Here is a 20374-nt window from a genome sequence, read left to right as displayed (position 1 = left end):
TTTATCAATAAATATACTTGACATCAGCTGAACCAGTTTGAATGTGGCAACCACCAAATAGGAGGTTTTCTGATTCTATATGTCGCTATCGAATATGGTTCGAATCGCTTAACTGATTCCGGAGATATGGTCGCAACAAGCTCCGGTGAACATGGAATATGGAAAAGAAAGGAATTTTATATTAGGTAAATCTATCATGCGGCACCTCAAACCACACCACAATTCAATTACTAGTTCGATGGAATCTAGGTCCTAGTTTCGAGCTTACCACCTTTCACAAAACTTGATCCTATAATGTAAACCTGGGGAAGTCTTGGAAGTACGTTGAACAGAAACTCCACCAACGACAGCCTCTTCTGCAAGGGTGAGGTTCTCCTGGGACCCACTCTCACAATTCAATTTCATTGGGAACTGCGAGGCATCTGAAATAGATGGAAAATATGTCCCAATACCCTTCAACTAACTGGAAATCATGCTGGGCTCACTCCACTCAAAGGGTGACGGTCTTACCTCAATAGCATACATTTTTAAGGAGACTATTTCTATTAATTTATTGCTTTTACTTAACTCAACTCGTATCCCAGTGATAGTTTTAAAATCCAGGGGACAAACTGTAGAACAACGAAAACGAATCCTTTATCAATAATAAAAGCTAAAATTCCACTACCGAATAATTACATCCGGTTGCACATCATCGGCACTCGTGTTTGTTTTGATTAATATTTTAACATTTGACAAATCACGGTGGGTTGGATTTGATTTAAAACGTCTAAAATAATAAATACTAACATGTACATGGTTAAAATATAGAGTTTGGCTCCTTTAAACTTATGTAACTGAGCCTGTAAAAATAAACGATTTAATAAAAAAAAACATGTACATGTTCAAAAATATTTAAGTAATTAGAGTTTTCTCATAGAGCCCCCAGTTCCTCTAGTCAAGTGAAGCAAAACTGACCTAGAAGGCCTTGAGAGGAGAATGAGGAAAGCATTCAAAGAGGCCGAAATGCACCATCCTCAATCGGCACTGGAGAGAGTATCACTACAGGGTAACTTCGATATAACGTACATTTTACTTTCAAAATTGTACCTTGTATCGAATTGTACGTTATATCGAAGCATAATAAAGAACTCAGAAACGTAGCTTATATTACTTTGTTGTGTTGCTAGGTTAATAAATAAATTCAACTAGAAGACGAAGCCAACCTTTCTCATGATGTTTCCCTTCGTACTGTTGATTAAAATTTGATTCATTTAGAATCCAGAATCATAAAACAGTTGTGCTCCGGGATTGATTAAAAGTACAAATCAAGCTTTAGTATGAAAATACAGATTAATTTTATTATTCCTTTGGACTTTGAAAATGTGTACGTTATATCGAGGTAGAATGTACGTTATATCGAGGGTACGTTATATCTGTACCACGCAAAGAAGGGAGTACTTCACAGAACGCGCTACCCAAAAAGGTCTATATCGAGCTATCTGCGCCGCTGACAGAGGACACAGAGCCTCTGTGGCTAACGCGTGGAGAACTCTCTTCAGTAGTGGAAGCCGACATGATAACCATCCAGGGCAGGATAATGCCTACTAGAAACTGCAGTATGTTTAACACGTTCGTCGCCCAAAGCGGCTTTTCTATATTCTTGCGGAGCCCAACTTGCGGATAAATTATTAAATGAAGATCAAACATAGTTTGTAGAAAACTTTTACATGATCTAGCAATATTTTATTTAATTTGAAGATGAATTGACAACAATAACATATGCTAAAGTCATGTTATATGGGTTTTGCAAAAAGCTGCCATACAAACCATCCGCACTATGAATCAATAAAAAGTACAGTATAAACATTATAATAAAATGGTTATAATTTTATTATTTTTCTACATATCCTATAGTTACACTTAGGTGTCTATTCTATCAAATTCCTTTTTTTTTATTCCTTTTTCCTTTTAATTCCTTTGAACGAGGAAAGTGTCACCCATATCTGGGTGACGGGGCGTCGATAGTGTTAAGGGCGCAATGAGCCCTGAGATTTCGTGGTTTTTTTTTTAATTGGAGCACCTGCTCGCAGGCAAGCTAACGCCGGCCGATCTCTTGACTTCAATTGTTCTAACCATCTAACCATCTTAGATCTCAGTTGTGGGTGTGAAGACATCGGTCATTTAACACGTTCACACCGGTGCGTACCACCGATGGCCCGCACTAGAATGCATTCGTAGCATGTAACAACTAACGAATTCCACTGGGGGAAATGACTTCTGCAACATCATATTGGACCAATGAATTATTCAGAAAAACGTTTCGTTTTGGAGAAGAATAAACTTTAATTAATATATTTTATCCAGCGTATTTTTTGTAGGTGTAATATTTTGAAGTCTGATAATTTTGTTCAAATTTTGGGAAAGAAATTGGACCTTTTCAAGAAGTAGTCTATGTTTTTGGAGATTTCAATTATGCAAAGTTTCAAGCAATGTATGCACACTAGGGTGCCAATGAATGGGAAAAAAGCGACCATAAAAATTCAAAAAGTTACCCTATACAAAATGTTCACTTAAAGGAGAGTAGCGCGAAGCGGTCAAAATTGAGTTTTTTGAAAATCGAGAAATCACCCAAGGGGGGAGTAAAGGAAATCGGGGTTCCGAAAAAAAATTGCCAAATGTCTTAAATTTACATGAAACGTCGAGATCTAGTGTCATCTAAAAAAAATTATCAAAAATCGACACTCTGGGAAACGAAACGTATGGTTTTAAATGCCAATAAAAATAGTTATCTCTCTTTTTCATTCGGAACATGTTGCGAATATTGATTTGCATGATAATATATCCCATGCGAAATATTAGCTCATTCGAACTTCATTTATTAGTGTTGCAGACGTTAAAATTTGAGTTTTTTGAAAACCGAAAAACCACCGATAATCGGGGTTTTCAAAAAAAATTTTGATGGCAAATGTCTTAAAATTGCATGACACGTCGAGCTTTACAGTTATTTAAAAAAAATTTTGTTTGTCAAAAGTCGACTTTTCAGACGGAAAAAACGACTAAGTGCCAAAAAAAAATTTTTCTTGAATTTTTTTTTCGAGATAACAGTAAATCTCGACAAGTAATGCAATTTTATAACATTTGGCATCAACAAATTTTTTTTAAACCCCGATTTTCGGTTATTTTTAGTTTTTCAAAAAACTCAAATTTTAACGTCTGTGACACTAATAAATGAAGTTCGAATGAGCTAATATTTTGCATAGGGTATATTATCGTGCAAATCAACACTTCGTAGTAGGTTCCGGATGAAAAATCGAGATAATTATTTTTAGTGGTACCCAAAACCATACTTTTCGTTTCGTATTCCGAAAAACAAATCCCAGAGTGTCGATTTTTATAAAAGAGATGACACTAGATCTCGACGTTTCATGCAAATTTAAGACATTTGGCATCAAAACCCCGATTTCTTTTTCAAAATTTCAAAAAACTCAAACTTTGACCGCTTTGCTCCACTCTCCCTTAAGTCCGATTGAGCTGATATTTGACATAGGGTATTTTTTCGAGGTGGTGAACATTTTTTATGGGGTAACTTTTTCAAATAAGAGATGACCATTTTCATTGGCACACCCTCAATGTTTCACTGCAATCTTAGAATGTGCTGCCAATCGAGTTGAGTTGTGATGAAATTCGCTAGCCACTCGACCACGAGAGCACCCATAGGACTTTGAGGGTATGAAAATCAAAAACATGTCACATTTTTATGACATACAGGCTGTACTGTCTCAAATTGCATCATTTTCAAATAGCTATAACTTTTTTATGTCGGTTTTTCATTATTCAATAATTTTCAAAGTTCAAAACGGTATGTCTTGTGCATCTGTATAAATGAATGTTAACAGATTAATCGAGATGAATGATATAGCAATATTGATGAGATGATTGTTGAGCAACCCCAGAGAGCATTACAAAAATGAAAGGAATACAACCAAGTCTACAGTTGTGATATCGATCGAGCCCGCTACGCAACCGATACTGACGATACTGATATTTTTAACTTCCAACCAGTCCAAGGTCATCAAGCGATCTTTCGGCCTCTCTTCCCTACTTTTCACGGTGGCTATTCGCCGTCCAACCCTCCCTGCACCTGAGGATAATGCTGCTGCTGCTTCTGCTGTTTTGTTTTACGGTAAAATGACTCTCCCTCCCTCCACCCTTCCACCTGCAGCAGCAGGCGCAGAGGATACAGACGCCACGGACAGCTGAACCGCATCATGAATAATGACTCATCACTACTAACCAGCCTGACGCGAGCGAGCGGCACGAAGATTCCTCCTTAAAGGTCACTCGTCGTCATCGTCGTCTGTACCACTTTCCGATGCGCTAACCTTTTCTCGCCGTTGTACCACCGAGCTTTTGGTGATGCCGTATTGAATTACACACGTTAGTCACATTGTTTTTGCACCATCAGCCGAAGCGCCATCTCCCCCACTGAGTCACAAATCATCACAGCTAATGCTCATAGTTACTCATAACTTCCATAGCACATTTTGTCTTCAAAAATTTGGCAATCTTGTGAGTTATTCCGGCCATTTCCGTTTTTTTTTTGCAACTGAGTCACCATGAGCCACCGATTTGTTTTTCTTCGGTCGTTCAATTCGAATGCGCCCCAACAACGAAGCCCGAAATTCAACGGTGCTCGGGTGACGCTTAGAGGTTACAATGTTCCACCTTCGAATCAGCGTTCCATTAAACGACCGGCGGCTGACCAACAACCAATCCTTCATCTGCATACTGTGCGCGGCTAATTATCGACCAGCCTAATAAGCGAGTAAACCACTTACGATTGAAGCCGAGCGCGCAGCAGAGTGGGGTAAATTGGTCCACTCTGCGCTACCGTATCGCTGACCTTGGGGTATTTCGTTCCGACCGTAGCAAAATGTTATAATAACAACTGTGATGATGCCTGGTTCGATGGATGAATTGGTGGCACACTCTACAAAGTATCGGTGGTTCGCTTGAACTTACAAAACAACTGACCGTGGCACGTGCAAGTTAACGAAGAGGACTCGAATAGGAAGAGATTAAGTTTTTTACCTTTGAAAGGGTATAAAATTGCATAACACGCAAATTGCTCTAACGTTTGAACCTATGCACGGAATGTGTACACGATGCATGGTTTATCATGATCTTCTCACATCGCTCTTATACTCGCTGTTCGAACGCTGTCAGTCAGATCGTCAGTGCGCGACATTCAATGACTCACTAAGAAGTCATACTCTCCCAATCCGAAAGGACTGCAGTTTTTCGCTTATTAGCTTCCTGCAGCCACAGCCGTTCATCGGAATAAATCATGTTCAAATATTGTGCAAATAAGTCTCGGTACAAATTGAATATGGTTCGGGCCAGGCGGCGATAGAAATCGCCCGCCAGTTGTACATTTCAACTGTCCGACGGAATGATCGACCGTTGGTACATACATTACATTACTAACCTGTGAAATATTTTCCCTTCTCAATTCTCGCACTCGCAGTGATAGGACGGACCGCGTAACTCGATATGGTTTACCTTGCACCGGGCAGCCTTTTTTTTCCTACTCTCCCCAGCTGCATTCGATATATCACAATCACTTAGTCAAAGTGTACCTACCAGCCTAGCCAAACACCGAACATAGAACCATAGAATACTATCTCCATAAACTCGTGCACCACTTATTATTTCCATTGGCACATATCGTGTGGATTTCTAGCCACAGAACTACTAGACAACCAGCAGCAGCAGAAATAGCAAACCCCCGGTGATAGAGGAGTGTCAATTTTTCAATGTAACCGACATTTTTTCTGTCCCTCGGTCTCTGGCTTTCCAGATCACCTTCCTTCCCCCGCCCCGCGAACCGTGCAGCCAGCCAGCCGGCACACCGCTTGAACCGCTTGGGTTTCGGGTCTGTTCTGTTCCACTTCACTCGGCTTGACATCCTTCGGTGGCACCCCCCCATCGACGTCGTGGGTAGTAAGTAGCGAATTTGAATTGCTGCCGCATGTTGCATTCGGCACAAGTTCTCCAATACTGGAAACGATCAATACATATATTTTTTGGCATTACAACAACTGCGCTAAGCGCATGCAAAGCCATGAGCTGAAACTAAAGCAGTGCCGACTGTAGCAAATGGCTAAATTCGATTGATACAACGGCTTGTTGTATTGGATCTAGCGAGGATTTGAGGCTGTTCAATTCGATGACTCACCAGGCGGCGCTGTGAAGGTTCAAATTTGACAGGGTAGAGTTGAACGGTAATTAAAATAAAACAATCGCCAAATTAGACCACACAATAATGGTTCTGATTTCCAAAGGAACCTGTTTGTGTTTAATCGATCTTGTATTTTCCATCTTTGCGGCATCGCTCGTGCTGCTCAATTTATTTTCTAGTGCAAGATTCAGACACTATCAACCTCTTTTAAGAAGTTTTGAAAGTCAGTCAACGTCATTAGAAAAAAAAAATATGACTAGAAGAGTTCTTCTCTGATTTATATAATTATATATGTGTTGAATAAGAGCGGACTGAGTGGTAAAAAATGAATTAATGACTATCCTTTAAAAGTTATTTTTCAGGTTTTTCTCATTTTGGAAGCTTTTTCCACCATATTATTATATATAAGTTGCATTCCAAGTAGTTGTTCATAGATTCACAGCGACTGCAAAGCTGACTAGAAAGGTGGCATTTTTGTGCAGATAGAACCAAGTATTGGAAAACGAAAAGGTAGAATTCGGAATTAAAATGAAAAAAAACAGTGTATATAAAGCTATAGAGTAGTGCGGGGCAAAAGTGCGCATTGGCCTTTTTGAAGCAAACGAGCATGAAATTTCGACAACATAAACAAGATACATTTAATGAAAGTGAAATATTTATGAGGTAAAAAGAGTTTTGGGATGTTTAGATCTATTTTTTTCAGTTTTGGAGATGACAATTAATTTACCTAAAATAACTGGAAAGTTTGAAACTACACTGTCAATGAAACCTGCATTCTATAGTAGATGATAGTGCGTATTCGTTTTTGTGAAAAAGTTCAAGAGCGTCTTTTAAATATTTGATTAGTTCAAAAATTGCAAAGGTGCGCAGTGGCTGTCGCAGCAGAGTTTTACTCTGAAAAAAAAATTATAAAATGTTTTCAACCAAATTTTTGACGGACCCACAAGAAGAAAACTGATTTGAAGAAATGCACTCCAAAAATGCTCAAATGGCCCGACAACGGCTTCGGGAGGGAGTCTCGAAGCATCGGATTGCGGTAGACCTCGATATTTCTGAATCAGCTCTGAGGAATAGGCTCATAGCAGTGAGTGATTTATGATTTGAATCTTCTTTTATTGACATTTTTACTTCTGCTAGGGGGTACCAACGAGCACCTAGGGCGGTTCAGACAAGTATTTACGAATGAGCAGTCTGAGGATCTGGCGAACCACTGCAGAGCTCTGGACAAAGCTTTCTTTAGTATGACTTTCAAAGATTTACGTCGTCTGGCGTATGATTTTGCGGAAGCCAACAACCTCCAGCACGAATTCAACCAAGTTGCAAAACTGGCAGGAAGAGATTGGGATTTTATCTTCATGAGGAACCATCGTCTGTCTCTTCGAACCCCACAACAGCGCAACGAAGCAACAAGGCTCCAAGGCAAAGCGTCGGGATCCTCAGAACCGAAACCCAAGATGAGGAAAAAAAATAAACAATTGCTTAAAAATAATTCAAAATGAATTCCAAATCAAAAATGTTTTTATTTTCACCATGCGTTCAATTCAATAACGGTTATGTTTCGTATATGTTTATGTTTTCACAATGAACTTCAAATAAATATTGTTTTTTTCTTCAACAATGAGTTTCAAATAAATCAAGTGAAGGTAACTATGCATTTATAAACTTGATCAATATTAATGAAAATTATTTGGTGTCCGTTCCTCACGATTTAACTCAAGAACGGAGCAACGGATTTAAAAATTCAGTATCAGGATTGATGCGACATAGGATGATCCGCGGTGCGGTTTATCCGCGAAAGCGAGTTCCATAGTAATTCTATGAACCTACCCTAAATTTGACAATGAGTGGTAGGTTTTTGTTCTTCTGTTTTGGTCATGACTTTCACATCATTTGACTACTGGTGTACACGACCTTACAGATGGATAGTTCAATGATTCCTGTATTGATAAAACATTGTTTTCATACTGAAATATCTGTTTTTTTTGAGTTTGCACCTCATTTTTAGACATTAGTTGTGTTATCCGCGATTTTCGTGATCCGCGGTGAGTTAGCTCGACTATTCCGCGGATAATCGGGGTTCCACTGTAGTCACAATTTGATAAGCAAACAGAATTTTTGTTTGCTTTTATTTCGAGAGTTATTGCACGACAACAGTTAGGTGCGCACCTTTGCCCCGCACTACTCTAAGGTGTAAAAAGAAAATCTAAAAATTTAACATGTAACAAAAAATGAAAGACTTCGAACGCTCAAAACTCGGACGTTTCGGTGAATCGCAGAAATACTTGTATCAATCGATTTATAATGATTGAATGCACCTATTTGAATAAAGAATGTTCTAATTTTTTTGGACACAAAATATTCAACAATTCAAAAATGTCAAGTATTTTCTAACCCAAAGTTCTGATTAGTCCATGGTACGAGTAATCAGTATTTCCCGAACAGAGCCGGAAAAAGAGCAATTATCGTAACGGCGAGGCACAGTACATTACATATGTTGTTTTGCTACCGTGCGCATCGGTCTCGCCACTCAGTGCAGCGCCTGTGATGACACTAAGAAGAAAACATTTGCAAGCATCTTGCATAGAAGCTACACTGAGCAAGGGTGCAGAAGAGACCTCATATGCTATTTCTATTCTAGTCCCGATCCAACCAGCGAGCAGACAATGGTCTTTTTTGAGGCTTAGAGTTATCTTTGAAATTTTCAAACTTCCTTCCTAAAACTAAAACTAATTTCACCCAGGAGGCGATCTGGCGATCTCACTTCCGTACCTCTCACGCTAAAGGTCACGAGCTCGATTCTCACTCACTCCCCTTACATTCTTCCAAAAAAGTTAACAATGTGACGAGTCAACCAAAAATGTTGAATGTCACTATAATGCAGAGAAAAATAATATAATAATTTCACTCACAGAGAATTTCCCTGCGAGGGGAACAAAATCGTTTCGGAGAGTCAATAGTTTGTTGTGTTGAACGGAAGAGGTCACCCGTGAGGCAATTTTGATTGAGAATTCAATTCCAAAGAAGGTCGATAAACTGATGCACCGCGTCGTTTGATGAAGAGTGCTTGTGTATTATTGCATCACACGCACACAACACACTTTTTTTTTATTTTCTTTGATAGATTGAAGTGGTTACTATAGTGTTGTCTTTCGTTCATTGGAAATATGGAATGATAGTGGTGATGGAACAAACATATAATTATAACCGCAATGTGTGTCTGTTGCGAAAAAAACGCCGCAATAGTTGTTTTCATTAAATCACTGTATATTACATCAGCCTAAAGGATAAGAGAGAGTAGTTTTTTCTGTTAGTGGTGTTTTTTGTGTATATGCAAACTCCATGCAAACCATCGTCCCGATTCAAGGCCCATCAAAACGTTACTGAAGAGTCAAATGAGCTTCATTTCAAAATAACATCGGAAGTGAATTAAGAGATTTCGTAATACGTATACGTATACGTCAATAATGCGGTCCTGTTTTAGAGACAACCGTCTAGCATTTTAGGCGAGTTCATGAACATACTGTATCGCAAAGATCGACAGAACTTTCACTAGCCAAGTATGGAAAAGGCAGACTCACGCTACCACGAAAAGGATCTAAATGTTTTCATTGTGCAAAATTGTTTTAGTCTGGAAGTATATTGCAGATCTTTATTGAAAGGATACATGCTTCAGATAGAATCTCAAATAACCATAGGAGGGTTACAATCTTCTGATGTAGGGAATTCCGAAGATCTCTGGTAAATATTGGAGTCTTGGTTGTCGAACGGTTCGTGTAACTACAAGTACAATAATTTCGTATTCAGAAAATTTCTATTTTTAGTCAGGCATTCACTTCGACCATTAAAAAGGGGTTTCAAAATTTGATAATTATTTTTAGTGCCATTAACTGATTTGACAGTTAAACCATAGAAACGAAAACCCATCAATTTGTGAGCCGATCCGCATACGTTTCAAATCGATGTGTACCTGTCTAGACCGACTCGGATGCCAACTTTCACTGTGTTAGTTCGGTGCTAGCATTTCAAAATGCCGTTGACTGCTCGCTGACGGAATTGGACAAAAAAATCGCAAGTGATTTTTTTCTAATACTCATGCGTGTTGATATTTCTCTTCTGTTTTGTTCTGTGCGTGACTGCCACCTCTGCAATTAGCTTTTCCCATTTCTGAGAGCATTTTGGAGCATTACGCGCCTCCACTCAGCACAGTAGCAATACATAAACAGACGGCTTGCTACAGCAAAAGCAGTATATATTGCATTACTTCTTGTCTTGGATAGAATGATGTACGACTAGTTAATGGTACTGATATTATTTATTAGTAGCTCGTTTGAGTATGAAGAGCACAGATTGGATTAATCAAAACGTTGAATTTTCATTAATATAAAATTGTACAACCATTATTTTTTTATCTAACAATATTTTTATTGCGTAGAAATATTCCCAATCGATTGGTGCAAACATCTCTTTCAAGAATTCGAGAAATGATCCAGTAATAAACGCTCGGGATCTTACATGCCCTCGCTACATTTTTAGAATTTTAATTTAGATCTTATAAATTTCTTTTAAGCAACATTCTTTATAATGTTTGGTCTCCATGAGAAAAAACGAACTATCCAGTAGCACCAACGTTCGAGAAGAGGCCGTGAGTTCGTCGAAAAAAACTACTGACAGACCATTGAGAATAGTTGGTCAATAAACGCCATATAACCCTACGTAGCTGAGTACTGAGTACTGTTCATCGATCCATTCAAAACATTGTAGTTCATGATTTTAGGTTGTAGCAGCAAACTCGTTGTCGAGAGACCTAAATTTATGCTGAAAATAGCCGGAACTACAATCCTAGAAAAAATTGTTCCACGGCCGAACATTTACCGAACGCATAATAGGTGGGGCTAAGACATGGGTTTATGAATGCGACATGCAATCCTGCATGTGAATGTCAATTGCCCAATGAATGAAAACTTCCTCGTTTTCAGATTGTCATCGTTTCAACATTGTTTTGAAACCAAAATTATCTTTTGCGTGACAAATATTTTCACGACACAATATGACCACAACCAGTGACAATAATTAAGGATCGAACCGGATGCAGCCGGGAATCGAAAGAAAAAACCCAAAAACTAATTAAATTTTTTTTTTTAAATAAATATTTTATTCTTTCGAAGATTTTGATCCTCCAAATCCGATCCGTTCAGATCTCAATTAAGATCATCAAAAATATCCAAAACAATCGTTCAAATAAAAATCTCCAAAACAAAATTTCCGATTTCTGATATTTAAATCCATACCTCCAAATATAATTCTGCAAATCTCCGGAACCAAATTTCCAAAATTTATATCTTCAAATCCAAATCATCGAATCTAAAACTCCAAATTTAAATCATCAAAGCCAAATCTCGAAATCCAAATCTTCAAACCTAAATCCTCATATCCTAATTTTCAAACCCAAAACTCCCAAACCAAATATAATCCAAAATGGAAATATTCATGTTTAAATCTGCAAATCTCCAAATTTTCAAATCATCAAAGACTTCAAACCTTCAATAACTTATAATTTTCTTAAAAATTCTCAAATCATCGAATTCTTCAAATCTTAAATCTAAAATCTCAAATCTTAAAAATTTTCTGAATCTTCAAAATCTAAAACCTGCAAATTTTCAAATATTCGAATCATCAAATCTTTGAAGTTTTAAATCTTTGAATCTTTTAATCATTGAATCTTTGAATTTTTGATTTTTTGATTTTTTGTTTTTTTGAATCTTTGAATCTTTGAATCTTTGAACCTTTGAATCTTTAAATCTTTGAATCTTTGAATCTTTGAATCTTTGAATCTTTGAATATTTGAATCTTTGAATCTTTGAATCTTTTATATCTTTGAATATTTGAATGGTCATTGTGTGAAAAGAACAAAAATATTTAGTTTTGTTGGGTATATTCGTACCTTTTCATTTTAAGTTGGTACACTTTTGCGGATCTACAAAGTGCATTGAGGGGTGATTTTTTGGTCGGTTGAAGAAATGCTGATAAAACCCAGTGTATTAATAACATCGAACACTACTTTCAACAACATCGAATCCCAACCATTAAACATTGAATCGCTCTTTCAGTATCAAGTAGTACGAGTACGATGCCTGCATGACCAGTCCGAAGCGCTCGATGTCAACGAAGTAGTACTTGGCAGCAGTTATCCCCGTCTTTTTCTGTGAACGCGCAATCATCAACTGGATTTGTTTCTGCATCGAGGCCGGTTCGAGGTACCAAGGATAGTTGTAAATGGACCCCGCCACATTTGCTGCCTTGAAATACGAATGAAGTAATTAATTAATTCGATGAACATTCAGAACAACCAAACTAACTTTCTCACTCAGTTCGTTTCCATTGTAACAATAGGCGAACACTTCTACCAACAAAACTGCAAACAAAATTATCATGTTGACCACATTGGGCCCATAGGTCTGCAATGAGCCCCACCAAGATATGTTTTAGTATTCTGATCGTCTCACAAAAAAAAGACTTACACTCGAAATATAGAACATCATCAAGCATGAAATCAGCATACAGTTGACAAACTGCGACAGTAGAATATGCTGCATAGTACTTTCCAGCAAATTAGCAAACTCCAGTGCAGTCTTATGAAGCTCAACAATCTCCTTGAGCTGAACTCGTCTTTGTTCGGTTCCTTTCTAGCCACTAAGCTCTCCACCAAAGTTCACCGATCTTCCTAGAGCATCGATTTTCAACGAAACCAACTCGAAAAGGGTAGCACCGTAGCGGATTATCGTAAACAGAATGGTTCCCTTGACGGTACTCAGACAAGCCGATCCACAAACCGCCGGCACCAGCAGGATCATGTAGATGAGATAGTGTGCCAAGTTTCGTCGGATGTCCAACCCGTAGAACTTGTTCTCCAAGGGGAGCACAAACTCAACGAGTTCCGTTCCGTTCCCAGCAGAGAAATAGTTGACGAAGGTTGCCGTCATCGGGAGTGGAACGTAGAATATCAGACAGCTACCGATGAAACAGGCGTAGACACGAGAAAATCGGAAAATTCTCCGGTTGAAGTTGGTGATCGCCGCCCGACAAGAAGCAGGTTGGTTCGCGTTGGCACATTGTTGGAATGAGTCCTGCAAAATGGTAATCATACGGACATAAGATTTGCGACGGAACGCAAAGAAAACCATGGATAGCACAAAATCTGTGAAGTATATCAACTCAGCGGTTCCACGGGCGAACGAATCGAACCCCTCTCCATCGTACTCCAGGCAGCTCTTCGGAATGATGATCATGAAGGTCATCCAAAACGCTATGGCAGCGAATCGGATCACTTTCCTCTGGTCACCCCAGAGACCTATCAACTCCATGGTCTGCAGTCCTACCGGGAATACGTCCAACTCGTTGCGAAAGCAGTTCTTGAACAACATATCGATGGAAACTTTGTACGAATCGTGACTGTGACTGAATGGCAGTATTTATCTATTTTCACCAAACAACAGCCGTGAAATTCATTTCTCATCATTGCATACATGATTTGCCATGAGATGAATATTTTACATTCAGCTGCTTCGTCCCCAAACCGCTGTAAGTTTCGATCGAATGATACAATCTTTAACGGAGAGTTGAAGAGACAACTTATTTTTTGCAACTCATTCATACCTTCCAAATTCGTGGAATACCTGCGTAAATTAAGATAACACTTCCATTGTAGCGTTTCATTTTTTTTGTCGTTTCTTTATCTATAAGGAGAAAAAGATTCATGCAGGCCACCCGAGGAGAAGGTTCAGCAAAAATATGTTCTATAGTATGGAGTACCATTATAAAACGGTATGGAATCTATACCATTTTATGATAATACTTCTACAAATTACAAATCCACGCTACTACTGGTGTTAATGCTGCATGTGGGATTTCATGTTTTCAGTTTCAACTATATGGAACACATATCGGAATGCTTTAGAGTGAGCTAATGAGCTGAGCTTGTCTGAAAACGATGGTCTACCAAAGTAGCTATGACAAATATATCCACATATTCAATTTTTTGAAAATTTCGTAAATGTTACACCAGGAACATCGCCTTCAGTGGCTTCACTGTGCTGGGGTACATTGAATCAATTTTATAAAATCATACACATTGATCAATATTATTTCAAAAAACGAACCTCCACCTCATTTTTCTTGGATTTTTGGATTGGGATCATCCCCCCCTGAGATAAAAGGCGTTTTTCCCTTCCTTTGCAGTGATCATATGATCCACTGAATGCAATAGATCGCACTGCTCAGTTGCTGCCGCTAGTTCTGATCATGTAAGCATTTTTACAAATTTGAACCGTAGAAGAATTCAACTGAGTTTGTCAGCATATCTAATGAAACGTGATCCTAAGAGATCCAAATGTTGACATTACGTTTATAGAATATATCAGGCCTTTAGAGAAATGAAAATCGATGTATACAACACATACAACACATGATAGAATTACCTTCAAAATAGCAACAAGTTACCGAAAAAAGGTGCGTATTTTACCTCAACCGAATCGTTCTACATTAAAAAAAAATCAGTTTATTTCAAAAATAATGGTAGTATATTTGTTTGATCGGTTTTTGATTTCATATTGCCGTGTGAAAGTGTGCTTCCTCGCTGGTTACAATCAGTCTTCAGAAAACATACGCAGCGCTGCGCTTGAGTTTAATTTTCATCAGCGCGCGTTCAAAGCAAACACGTATTCTCTCTTGATGCGAAGTGCACAAAATTCATAAACACGACAGCGCAAAATGTACCCGGCGCAGAATTCAGATACTAAACATCTCTTCTCACTTCTCACTTGAGCGCTTTTCCGTTTACGCTAGTGTGAAGAAAAATATCTCAACAGAGAGAGAAATACGGAAATACGGCGCAAAATTCAGCGTAAAACTCAGCGCAACACTGGGCGCAATAACGGCGCTGACAACCAAACATTTCATCTGTGTTTCGGAGCGTGCTCATTCGCCAGAGCGCATGTGTACACAAGAAGTGAGAACTGAACTGCATACAAAAATCTTGTTGCGCATCAGCACCGAGTTGTATCCTTAAGACTGGTTAAAATGGAATCTGGAAAAAAATCTGAATTTTCTTGTATGGTTTTCGAAAAACTACAGGTTTGAAAAAAAGCTACGCAATGTTCAAAAAAAACTTTTTTTTTATGTGGAGGATATGATACTTACACGTTAGAACAAACATGAAATACACATCAAAGATCGAAGCAAAAAAAATGGTCGATAACTTCGTCAAATCTGTTCCTTAATACACCGCAAAGAAACAGGTTTGACTGTATAGTAAAAAGTGTATTATTTGGAGGAGGAATTTCGCTTGCTTTCGTGTCGTTTATATCTATTACTAGCTGACCCGGCAAACTTCGTCCCAACCCAAATTTATTTTTCGTTATCACATCCAAGTTTTCTTACTAACAGTATGTTCATGGGTCCCAATCGCAGAGCTGTTCATTGATAGATCTTCCAATCTACCCTTTAAAATTATTTTCTGCTATAAAATATAAAATTGCAGTACTTCTACCAAAACTTGACATTATAATATCAGATTATTTTCAGACGACAATTCTCGTGCAAGATTTTTTATCCACTTGCAAATAACATATTTCTCCGTTATATGGAATAAATGTTTGATACAGAAAATATGATAGAATGAAGATAGCCTCTAATCGGTTAATTCCTTTCTCGAGTTTTGCTCTTATCAACAAATTCGGCGATCCATTTTTATTTATATAGATAGGAGACGATATTGGAGTGCGTTTTATCACATTAAAAATCCATTTCCACTTTAGAACGAAGATCAATTTCTTTACCACAAACATCAAATGGACTAACAACGCTAGTCAATATGTAATTGTAGAACACATGCGAATTTAATTTTTCGAAATTTCCCAATTTCTTTCAGAGTTTTCCGGAAAATTTCAATTGTCATATTTGGTTGAAATATGTGCATTATTTTTATGGGACTCCCTCTTCTTTCCAGTGGAAAAAGGGTTGTCATACCATCATAGAAACATTTCTCGTACCCATAAACCCTCACATCCCAAATTTGGCTTCATTTGCTTGATTAGTTCGTGAGTTATGCAGAAGTTTGTGTTTCATTTGTATGGCAGTCCCCCCTTTAGAGGGGGGGGGGGGGGGAGTGTTGTGTTTAACCACCATAGACTCATTTATTGTACCCTAAAACCTTCATATGCCTAATTTGGTTTCATTTGCCTCGAGTAATGCACAAATGTGGCAATACTCAGAAGGTTAATAGGAAATATCCCAATTTTTTTTTCTTCCGATTTTTCTCGTCGCTCACATGTTTTTCAATACAACAAGTAGGATTCTTCCGTCCCATTCCATTCCATCCCATTCGAGTGTAAGCTTACAAGGTATGGTTTATTCCTCGAAGTCCCGTTGCATCGAGAGAAAAGGACTATGTAAGGGGGTGGACAGAAGATACAAAATTCAGTAGCACTCTAGCCAGCGATGAGCTAACACGATGTGTTGACGTTGAGAGTTTATTCGGGAATTATGCTGATGTGCCCATTGCTCGCGGCGTCACTCAGTGAAAGCTTTCTGTGCAATGAAAGATACGTTTATTAAATAGTTGCGAATAAACAATCGGACCCTCGAACATAATAAAGTGACCGGGACCGTACTGCCGTAATCTTGCAAAGTGACGAAAGCGCCAGGGGGACGAATTTTCAGTACGGGACTTTTCGTAAAATTGCATGTATAATCAGCTTACGCGTACATTACGAAAATCTGATCTGTACAAATTGTGTGCATTTGATGGAAAAACATTGCCATCGGCTTGATTTTTGATAAAATGCCGTTGTATTTAAGCTATGTTACTAACGCCAGTTTCTTGTGGAAACTGCAAATTTTAATCACTGTTTCCACAACCGATTGGCGTTCATCCATAAAAGTATGCGAGAATCTGTTTCCAATTATTTTCTCCAAAATGCCGCCGTTGAGCGGAGCATGAGAAGACATCAGGGAGAAAAGTTCTACACATTTTCCGACTTTGTAACATGCGTTGAACAGGCTAACATAGTTGAGAACCCGATTGTAACAATTATAGACAGCACAATTTTTTTCCAATCCAAAATGCAACTGAAAACATTGAAAACATAAAATAATGCCGTCCAAAATCATCCGATGTAAAGTAGATACAGTTTATGCGAGGATATTTTGAGTTTTGTTACAAAATGCGTTTCGATGGAGGATTTAGAAAAGTGCAGCTTTTCACCAAATCCGACATTTACCCTTCAATCAACACTCAGCTTCAATCTATCCGAAAGAGAAATGAGCAGGTGAGAAAGTAAACAGCGTCAAGAAGCTTTATCGCTTGATACCTGAGGATAGAAGACATCATTGCCATCGAAAGACATCAATTCTGGTAATCAACAATGAAATTGATGAGTTTAAACTCATTAGTTTCAATTTTTATGTTCAATATGTGATCGATCACGGATAATTTTTTCCTTTAAGATGAGTTTGATTTTATGAATTTAAATATTTGACGAGATTTATAAACAGAGCAAAGAACATGATTTGTAGTTCTGGAACAAAATTGCTATTATAAATGTGCATGGGGATGGACTGTTTTGAATTAAAATGTTTGGCATGAAGAGCTTTTCGGAAAAGTGATTTTCTTTATGCTAAACGTTTATTACGGAAGATGTTGTTATGTGAAGTTTGCTGTCCCTGCTAATCCATTCTATGCTATCAGATTAGATAAAAAAATTACTTCGCATCACAATCAAATTACGACACACCATAGGGAAAATGGCGCTTGCGCCACATCACAGTGGAAATGGCGCTTGCGCCACTCCGTTTTTAGGCTTTTACGAGGTCATTTTTTTACATTTCTGTAAAACTCCGCAGTTGTTTTAAAGCATTTGGTATTCTTTATCGATCTATAACAAAAACAGTAAAATGTCAATTTTGGCGCTTGCGTCACTTTGCGAGATTGCGGCAGCGTAGGCTGTACTACCATGTAATTAAAAAAACTCGTACAATTTCTCATAATAAACGACGAAACGTAGATGAAGGGCGACTACAGACAAATTTTGGGACAAAAATTCGATAAAGTTTCTACTCGGACCAAAGTTTCCATCAAATTCAAATTGGTGTTTGTGGATAAGTTTGCGAAAAAATATTGTTTGACAAGGGATCTCTAGTTGTGGAAAAAACAGAGTTTATATGGAATAAGAATATTGATTCAGAATTATACAAAATGGACTGTATCAAAAAAGGTATTTCACCCTTCATTACGTCCCATGATGGTCCAGTGATGCCAAGCCAAAAGGCTTGTTGAATTTACAGTCTAATTGTTCTTGTTATCAGTTTAATTAGAAAGGTGTTTTCTATGTCAAAAGAAGCATTGGAGAAATGAAAAATCTTCGTTGAGCGTATATACATCGAAAACAGACATTCGTACTAATAATATTCGTTGGCCATTTATTGAAACACAGATAAAATTATCCCTAGGTCTTTGAAATTTGATCACAGGATTAAACACTATCGCAACTTCGCAGTTAAATACCAGAATTAATGAATTCAATCCCAATCCCCTCCCATCCTTGCTAATGGGCGACGACCTGTTCCGCGATCACAAACGGCCTTCTCTACTAATCAAGGAAGAAGAAGAAGCGCTTTTTCTGCAAATTAGCTTAATATCAATAAGCGGGCACAAAGCGAATGGACGACGACGACGACGACAACGATTCCACAACACGATCGTATACAAACCAAAGCAATCCATGACTGTCGCCGCTGGCGATCGTCATCATCATCATCATCATTTGAAAAAGTGAGCAACGAAACCACTTCTCGAATAAGACCGAGAGATAGAAAAAAAACTCCGAACAAACATGGATGGACGGAGAGAAGAAACAGCAAACAGAAGAAAATCCTCGCATACAGCCCTACGACGGACCCACGATGGACAATGTCACGAAGCTCACGCACACGCTCGCGAAGGTCATCTTTTCGTTAGCTTTTCCTCACACACGATAGGTGCGCAAGCTGTTGGGTGGTTAGGGAGCGGTTTGCAGCAGCCCCACCACTCTGCGTCCTTCAGAGCGGGCCGTTTGTGTGAGTGTTCGAGGCCGGACGATCTTTTGTTCTGCTGCTGCTGCTGCTTCTCACATCGCGGTTCGATCGACAACGAAGACGATGACGAGCAGCAAGGCGGGTCCTATTTCAGTTTGACGACATTTTAATGACCTTGAACTTTGGCGAGTTTTTTTCGGTCTTTCAACCTTCCACCCCTCGGGCTCACACACATCGTAGAACGGGGTGGCGGGGCGCAAAAGAGTTCTATTAAAAGCATGATTCACGCTACCGCCCGTTCATATATATATTTTTTGCTATGCTTCCTCATTTGTGTTGTGGAAGCGCAGCTAAAGAAGGCCGTTCGACTTGATGATGATTACGGAGCACAAAATCTATGGAAGTCGGAATATCGGAACAAAGAAACGGAACGGCGCTGCAGAGCCAGACAGGGGGGCGAACAACGAGCGCGCATATACACACGCGCGGGACGAATAAAACAACCAAACACGAAAGACCTTGAAGGACTTTGGCTGATGATATTATTCTTGTAGGAGAGAAGAATGAAATAAAACACCGCTGTCATTGGGAATGAGTACAACAACAAAAAGTTGATTCAGCAACGTGCGAAATGAGCCAAGAATCTGCTAGAATCATCAGGTGCCTGCGTTTCTTTTTTTTTGTTCGCGTGGGTTTGTGGGTTTTTATTCTTGAAGCGCGCTCTGCATGATTATTCGGAATGACCTTGAAGCCGGTGGCAACAGACATTCTGTAATATTTCATTGATGTTTCGAATGACTATTCTCAGAATGCGTATTGAAATGTTAGTGCTTAAATCAGAACATCGTTGCAAATGGCGACCATTCATTCCAAAGATGGGAGACGAGTTGTAGCGACGCGAAAGTACAAGACCCAAGTGGTCTATATGTTAGGAGATAACGGACTTTTTCCTTCGCCCGCGGATCATAGGCGCTGGAAGTGGAGTTGAAGTGTCAGCAACGGAGTGGTTTTGATTGATTTCTGTCGTGACCCCTTTTTCTTGTCGCTACCATTCGATTTGTGTCAGAGAAGCTAAAGAAAACC

The 20374-nt window shown here is 38.7% G+C and overlaps 2 protein-coding genes across 2 annotated transcripts in view; both read right to left on the bottom strand.

Moving 5' to 3' along the window:
* The window catches only part of LOC129775501 (nuclear hormone receptor FTZ-F1 beta), a 110367-nt gene that overhangs the window by 71957 nt on the left and 18036 nt on the right, over positions 1-20374 (bottom strand). The window lies entirely within an intron of this gene.
* Positions 12307-13588, bottom strand: LOC129773055 (odorant receptor Or2-like). Its single transcript, XM_055776606.1, has 4 exons — positions 12937-13588; positions 12742-12879; positions 12580-12678; positions 12307-12519 (listed from the first exon to the last, which is right to left on the bottom strand). Exons 1-4 carry the CDS (start codon positions 13582-13584, stop codon positions 12307-12309), a joined length of 1098 nt encoding a protein of 365 aa, XP_055632581.1. The 5' UTR covers positions 13585-13588.

This window comes from Toxorhynchites rutilus, chromosome 3 (genome assembly GCF_029784135.1).
Source record: "Toxorhynchites rutilus septentrionalis strain SRP chromosome 3, ASM2978413v1, whole genome shotgun sequence".
NCBI classification, from domain to species: domain Eukaryota; kingdom Metazoa; phylum Arthropoda; class Insecta; order Diptera; family Culicidae; genus Toxorhynchites; species Toxorhynchites rutilus.
Note: the sequence above shows the minus strand (reverse complement) of the source record. Positions and strands in the feature narration are given on the sequence as shown.